The sequence below is a fragment of the Sinocyclocheilus grahami genome, unplaced genomic scaffold (assembly GCF_001515645.1).
Source record: "Sinocyclocheilus grahami isolate Dianchi unplaced genomic scaffold, SAMN03320097.WGS_v1.1 scaffold141.1, whole genome shotgun sequence".
Classification (NCBI taxonomy): domain Eukaryota; kingdom Metazoa; phylum Chordata; class Actinopteri; order Cypriniformes; family Cyprinidae; genus Sinocyclocheilus; species Sinocyclocheilus grahami.
Window position 1 is genome coordinate 235,544 of NW_015505320.1, and position 7,714 is coordinate 243,257.

Consider the following 7,714-nt stretch of genomic DNA (forward strand, 5'->3'; position numbering starts at 1 on the left):
GCCGAGTGGTGCCAATCACAACACACACTGGCCCAGCTAACCAATCACATTTCGTATTTCAGAAGGCGGGCCTTCATTTGATACAGGAACTATTCGAGCCGTTCATGCCAGACTGAGGAGAGAGGTGTTGTAATAATGTAAAAAATTTGTTTTTCGAACAACCTAGTATGAAAGCCTGTTCTAGTACACCCCCAAAACAAAATCAAGACTTTGTAATAGAGCATAATAGGACCCCTTTAAGATGTTTGTCCTCACCTAAATAAATTATTTGGCTGTGCTTCTACGTCTCTCTGCTCATAAGCGGTGGGTGGAGCATTAATTTAAATCTGCTCGGGTCTGATTTATGCTGACAAAAATATTTCTGCTGGAAAAAGTCATTTTCACAAAAAAATAAGTTTCAGGTGTTCAAGACACAATATTGCATGAAGGGTGACTTTTTCAGTTTTCAGTCTGTTCTTACAAAATGTAGTGAGGTCACAAATGTTTCCTTCAATAGTATGAAAGCTGGAAACCAGACGATATTACTTCATTACAATACATTGTATTGTATTTATTAACTTGTTTGTGTCGTTAAGGGTTTGGCCTAAGGGTCTAAATAGCCATGACATACTCAATCACTCATTGTTTATCTTGAGATCTGCTGGTAATTTATTAATATAGTCCTTGACACAATTATTTCAATATTGTGTTGCGTAACTCAATTCCCAAGTTCCCTTTTCCCTCTATACAATATGGCGAATGAGTTAAACTTCAATCAGAGATTGATGCTCCAATGCACCCACAGTTAATATTTACACTACCTGTTAATATTTAGAGAGTTGAAACCTCAGATTATTAAATGGATTGACCCAAACTAAACATTCTCTCTTGATTTACTCACCCTCATGTCATACCAAACCTATATGACTTTCTTTCTTCTGTGGAAAACAAAAATATCTCATGTTTTTTTTGATGACGTGTGGACCCCACTGACATTCATTGTGGAGAACGATCTTCAAAATATCCTATTTTGTGTTCATACAGGTTTGGAATGACATGACGGTGAGTAATCACTGGCAACATTTTCATTTTTGGCTGATCTATCCCTTTAAGAACCAGACGAAAAAAAGGAACTGACATATTCAAGTGCTGAACAGTGATAAGAAAGATATAAATGGAGAGGTTAACTCCTGGACAACATGCAAAGGAAAGCTCCCTCTGGAGATATTATAGCTACTCCCATAAGATCAAACATCTTTTTGCCCAAATCTTTCTCCCTATGCTCCCACCTTGACCTGAGGCAGAATTGTCCTTTGGGGAGACCCAACCCCTTTCCTACTTTTCCTTTCCACACCCCCATGACAATTTCTTGCCCAACCAGCGGTAGAGGCTGTGACATTTGAGTACATCACATATGCTGCCCACCTCAAACAAAGTATTTCTCATACTGTGACAGCCCTGCTCTGAGTGCTGTTTAAAAGAGCTTTCTCAGCTTCATGTACGCTCAGTGGGTTCCAGCACATGAGGGACGACAGCTGTGTAACAACACAGGAACAACCACAAGGCATCTTAGTGGCTGTGGAACATCTGATTTACTTCAAAATAATCTGATTACATGCAGGGGCAGACTAACATACACACCAGCATTAACATCAGAATGTATGCACCTGGGGCCGTACTGGTCCTCTGCCTGCCCTGCTTTTTGAGTGGGAATGTGTTTGGTTATGAATATGGAGAGGATTACTCTGATTCCTACTATAATGAAATCTCCAATGGTGAACGCCTGCAAAGTAAGTATTTTTCAGTTCCAGATGTCTCTTCATTTTTATTTATACATGTAGCTGTACTGACATTTTGCTTTACATTTGACTTTTTAAAATAATCATGACTGCATGACAAATTATTTTAAAAACAGAACTATTGAATAAAGGGGTAGTTTAATTTTTTTGTTAAATTTCAGGTTAAAATTGATAAAAGGAAACATATATTAGGTGCTATAACTGGTCATCATGTCTTATAATTTTTTCAATATTTTGTTTCACTATTTTTAAGTAAATTTTTGTCTTCATTTTATATGGTCATGAAGTGTGACGAATTAATATAAAAAATACAAATGATTTCCCATTTATGCTTTTCACAAGATTTAAAGCATCATATCATGCCATAAAATCTCTTAACTTATAATATGTCAAAAAAGTCACACACATATGATTATAAAAAACTAAATATTGCTGTTAAACATTTTAAATGTAGCATATTACAGAACAGCATATGGCAACTTTCTAAAAATATTTAATGTCAACAACCCAAATATATTTAAATATCTGTATTTTTAATGCACAGTGCTATTAAAGTATAATGTCATGAGTCATGGCCCATAGCTTTCAAAAATACAAAAGTGTTGGCAGGTTTCATGACATTTGACATTTACATACCTTTCCACTGACACACTCCTGCAAAGCCAAGCCAGGAGCTTGAACTATTATTATATTATTATAATTATTATATTAACCAGAGGATGCTTATGAGCATCATAATGGTTATTCATTTTCAGAGAACTTGTCTCTGAGAATTTAGCAAAGAGGCAGTTAGTAATCCTTGTGGCCACTACAAAACCTTTAGCGGCAAGCCCTGGGAAGAACAAAGGATGACAACAAACCACAATAATGTTATTCATTACAAGTACATTTTGCTTTGTATTATTATATGATGGTATTACTTAAAAAAAAATTTGTTATGTTGTACCAACACAGAGCAGTAAAAACCATACTCTTTGTTCACAGCAGGAGCAACACAAATTCCCTGTCCACCTCAAGACTTCTCACGCTGGGACAAACTTTTCATCATGCTGGAGGACTCTCAAATGAAGCAAGACATGCTCTTGCATCAGAATGAAGACATGGTTAAGGTGGAGACGGACTCCATACGGAAGGAGCTCCATAAGCTTAACAACAGCAAAGCATGCATCCAGGCCTCAGAGAACACCTGTAAATGTATAAGTGAACAGATGAACCGCAATCTGAACCAAGCCATGAAGCAGCTCAGAGAGGCTGCAGATAATTATCAAGCCCAAAACAACGAGACGCTGCAGCAGCTCATTCAGTTCAGCAGGAACCAGGCCACCCGTCTCACCAAACTGGAGAGCAGCTCACTGCTGGGAGCAGGTCTGGGGCAAGTGGCCATGAAGTCTTTCTCCGCTTATCCAAAGGAACAAGAAGCAAGCAATGCAGATGGCGGGAAGCTGGAGAGAGCGCTAATGGCCACCGTTGCGGATCTCCAAAGGGTACATGCCCAGCTGGCCCTTTTCCAACGAGCAGCGGCACATCGATTTCTGCCCTCAGGTAGATGTTTCAAGGAAGACCAAATCTATGATTTCACTAAATTTTATTTAATTTAATTTAATACACTTTATTAATTTGTGAAGGGCAGTTTGGTTTGGGGCATATGGATCTGACAGGGCAGACAAACACTCTCTATTTATCTTATCCTCAACAAGGCTAAATTTAATTAATCAAAAGACAGTAAAAACATTCATATTGAGAAATAAATTATAATATATTTTAAGTTAATAAAAAGAAGAGACCAAAAGTGACAGTAAAGACATGTATAATCTTACAAAAGATTTCTATTTCAAATAAATGCTGTTCTTTCGAACTTTTTATTAATCAAAGAATCTTGATAAAAGGCTTTAAAAGGCCTTTACTAAATAACTGAGCACAACTGAAGTCTGAAATAATGGCTGCTGAAAATTCATCTTTGCAATCAAATGAAAAATATATTTTTAAATATATTAACAATAGTTTTTAAATGTAATAATAATATTTCACAATATTACTGTTTTTACTGTCTTTTTAAAAATCAAATTAATACAGCCTTGGTGAACATAGGAGACTTCTTTTAAAAACATAATAAAAACAATGATTCCAAACTTTGAACTTGTGAAATATAAAATATCTGTGTCCTTGAGAAATAATAAGTAAATACTTTGCAAACACTGTACTTTGTTAGTATTTGCATAATTATTCAGTGCAATAATGAATCTTTAATTTCTTGCTCACTCTTTTTTAAGGCTGTGAAATGGCTTTATTATTCCCAATGCGCTCCAAGCACATCTTTGCAGAGGTAACACCCTCCATGTCCATGTCCCTACAATCATTCACCATCTGTCTGTGGGCCAAAGTGACTCAGTCTCTGAATAAAACAGTGCTTTTGTCTTACGGAACCAAGAAAAACCCTCAAGAGCTCCAGCTTCTATTGGCAAGACACTCGGTGCTCCTCACGGTGGGCGGTGAGACCCATCTAGTGGAAGCTCACAGCGTAGTAACAGATGGGCAGTGGGGACACGTATGTGCAGCTTGGAGCTCAGAGCAGGGGCTGGCCGCTTTGTGGGTGAATGGAGAGAATGTTGCCAGAGTGCCTGGAGTAGCCGAAGGGCACGTATTGCCCAGTAATGGGTTAATTCTGCTTGGGCAAGAGCGCAGCCGCTCGGGTGTCTACAGAGATCTGGACTCATCGGTTGCATTCACTGGAAAAATGACAGGAGTGAACATGTGGGACCACGTGCTGGATGCAGGGAGGATTAAAGAGTACGCCAATCAAGACGGATCCTGTGATAGCCGTGGGAATGTGATTGGATGGGGTGTTTCAGAGATCATTCCACATGGTGGCTCTCAGTATATCAACTGAGACCAATATGCATTGCAATACAATCTTGTACATTAGGTAATATTACATTGTATATCATCAGTGATTTTGTATTTACCTTCTTTTTCATTCCAAATAAAAAGCACTGCTTAAAGGAGTAGTTCTCCCAAAACAGAAAATGTACTGTTTACTCAGTCTCAGGCCATCCAAGATGTAGGGGACTGTCTTTCTTCAGTAGAACAGTAAAGAAGATTTTAATTTGAACCCATGATCCCTGGTGGTTCATAAAATGCAAGTCCAGAGTACCGTACTTTGAGAGAAAAAAAAGAAGATACAAAAACACAAAATGAATGCCTTGGCTGCTGATGATATATTGAGGTCTTACGTAGTGAAACGACTGGCCTGTTTGAAACTGAATAGAATGTTCAGAAACTACAGCATTATTACATATCCATTCAGGTTCAGAGCAAACGTTTGACTTCATAAGACTTCAATATATCATTAGAAGACACAATTTGAAGAATTCATTTAGTTTTTCTGTAACCACTTTTTTTTTTTACTCTTAAAGTGACATTACCCATTGACCTGTATTTTATGAATCACCAGGGACCACGGTTTCAGCTAAAAATCTTCTGTACTGTTCTTTTGAAGAAAGAAAGTCAAAAACATCTTGAATGGCCTGACAGTGTTTAAGTTTTGAGCGAACTATTCCTTTAAAGGGACAATCTACACAAAAATGAAATTTCTGTCATCATTTACTCACCCTTATGTCATATATGATTTTACCCCCTGTGGAACGCAAATATATATTTTGTTAAATTTCTCAGTGTGTTTGTCCATGCAATGAAATTCAATGGGGCACAATGGAATTTTACTGTATAGTCAAAAACAGCTGAAACATTCTCCAAAATAACTTATTTTGTGTTCCACACAAGAAATAAAATAAAGCATGTTTGGAACGACATGAGGATGAGTAAATGATGACACAAATTTCATTTTTGGATGATTATCTCTTTAACCTTAAAACACTGTGCACAAAGCCAATTAAAATGGTTTAATATTGTGTATTCTTTTTTAATTTTAGCTTTTAGTAGAGAATTGCATTACCATGTAAATAAATTAGTTAAATGAGTAAAAAGCTAATCAGTTCTAGTGGTGTGGCTCAGTGAGGATAATTAATGGACTACAAATAGAAAAAAAAATGTCTCTGTTGTTCCAAATGACATTTTAATGACTTAAGGTGGGGCAAGTCTGGATTTATTTACATCACCATGCTGAATATGATTGTTTGCATTGGTCACCAATGATTCAAAACAGATTTTCCCTCTTCTATGGTTTGGTAATTTACAATGTTTGTCTGGCATATTGCTGCATAGGTGTTGCTCATGACTATTGCCAGTCTGACCACAAATAATATAAAATGAACCAAAACAAGGCGTGTGCTTTAACCATAGTGACATTAACTCTGAAATGACATCCACATGTGTACGTGTAATGATTGTTACAATGAGCAGTATTTTCCAGTGGTTTGTGAGACATATAGTCAGAATAGCCCTCCCATGTTAAATGACGTAAACTTTGTCCCGTCAACCTAAAAATAGACTATATTTAACCATATTATTTATTATGAATGCCTAACACATCAGTATCAATGACTGTAAAAGCTGATGTATATCACTTGCTATTTCTGTATTACAATAATTGTATACAGTATATATACAGTACATATCGTAAACAACATTGTTCAAGTAATTACATTTATAGAGCTCAGAATTATTTGGAAATCCATCAGCTCAAAAACAAAGAGGTTACAATATATGTGAATTTGTAGCAAAACACACTTTAGGAAGAAAATCATGATTGGCAGCCTATGCTGTCATTGAAAAGCCGTTAATGTAGTTTTGGGGCATCTTTTTCTATACTTTTATGTCCCAGGAGTTGATTTTTATTAAAACTAAAAAAAAATTAAAATTAAATTAATTAATCAAATTAATTAAGTTTGTTATATGAAGGACACATTAAAACTGTCTTGGAAACGTTTATGATCTACTCAACAGTTATTTCTTTGCATTTTTTTAAATAAGAAATTCTATCAAAACACAGGTCAGATACTTAAGTCACAGCAGGATTATTTAGATGAAAGAAGTGTTGAAATTGTTGTGATAAAACTTTGAAAAGACATATGACAAAACAGACATGCTAGAATATTGCAACCTACCTGTGTTGACTAGCATTACCTACCTTAATGTCGCTTTAAAATGTTAAGACAAAGGTAACAAGGTGACAAAAGAGATCTTCGGGATCCTTCTTTGCCTGCCATTCACCCAAGAATAAGGGGTCGGATTCTTCTTTCTTCCCTTTGGCTTGCTTACCAGCTTATAGAAGTGAACAGCATGTATTTCATTCGACTCATCCCAGTGTTCATAAGAGGTCTTAGGCAGTGGATACATCACACCTGACTGGCTCTTCAGCTTTGCAGCACATTCGATGGTCTCCTTCCAGCCATCAACCCATGTATTCCAGTCCACATCCTCATCCCAGATAACAGCAGAAGACTGAGCAAAGGTTTTGTCAGGTCTGGAATCTTTGCTGCCAAAGAGAAAAGTTTCAACCTTTTTTGCATTAGTTGGTACCCAATGTTCTTGTCCTTTTAACAGTACACCTGGCTGGCATGATGGTGGTTTAGCTTTCTAAAGCTCCTCTGCTCCTGAACTCTTCTCTCAGGAGCTGGCTTCTCCTCATTCCACTTGTTCCAGGACATCAGTTATCGTCGGCCCATGAGACGGAGGACTGTAAAGAACTATCTATCACCACCAAAATTTCACAGCTGCACAACTCAGACATATATCACAAAGAAATATGAATGATCTGACCAGAGTAATGAGTGTGCTCAATTAAAGTGCTTTGTAGAATGAAGACCACCACTGCCATCATCCTCACTGCAAGAAAAGTTCAATTTACTAGAGTCATTCTAGTCATGTTGGAAACTTCCTCTGCATAAAAATTAAAGTATTTACACTACAAACATCTGGTTTATGGTTTACGATTTGCAATCATGTTCATAAAAGTTAAACGACTTCTAAGCAGATTG

The 7,714-nt window shown here is 36.8% G+C and overlaps 1 protein-coding gene across 2 annotated transcripts; it reads left to right on the forward strand.

The window, feature by feature from the left end:
* Window positions 1-1,432: 1,432 nt before the first annotated feature.
* LOC107591444 (pentraxin-related protein PTX3-like) lies at window positions 1,433-4,835 on the forward strand. 2 transcript variants are annotated; one of them, XM_016280586.1, is made up of 3 exons: window positions 1,433-1,769; window positions 2,763-3,320; window positions 4,049-4,835. In XM_016280586.1, the coding sequence occupies exons 1-3, from the start codon at window positions 1,595-1,597 to the stop codon at window positions 4,663-4,665; spliced, it is 1,350 nt and encodes a 449-aa protein (XP_016136072.1). In that variant the 5' UTR covers window positions 1,433-1,594; the 3' UTR covers window positions 4,666-4,835. The 2 variants fall into 2 exon arrangements, with proteins under 2 accessions (XP_016136072.1, XP_016136074.1); XM_016280588.1 differs by having other exon boundaries at window positions 2,766-3,320.
* Window positions 4,836-7,714: the final 2,879 nt, after the last annotated feature.

Coding starts and splice junctions, on each gene's coding strand:
- LOC107591444 (XM_016280586.1), top strand. CDS start 1,595: ATGCAGGGGCAGACTAACATACACACCAGCATTAACATCAGAATGTAT. Junction 1,770..2,762: donor CAATGGTGAACGCCTGCAAA/GTAAGTATTTTT, acceptor CTTTGTTCACAG/CAGGAGCAACACAAATTCCC. Junction 3,321..4,048: donor ACATCGATTTCTGCCCTCAG/GTAGATGTTTCA, acceptor CTCTTTTTTAAG/GCTGTGAAATGGCTTTATTA.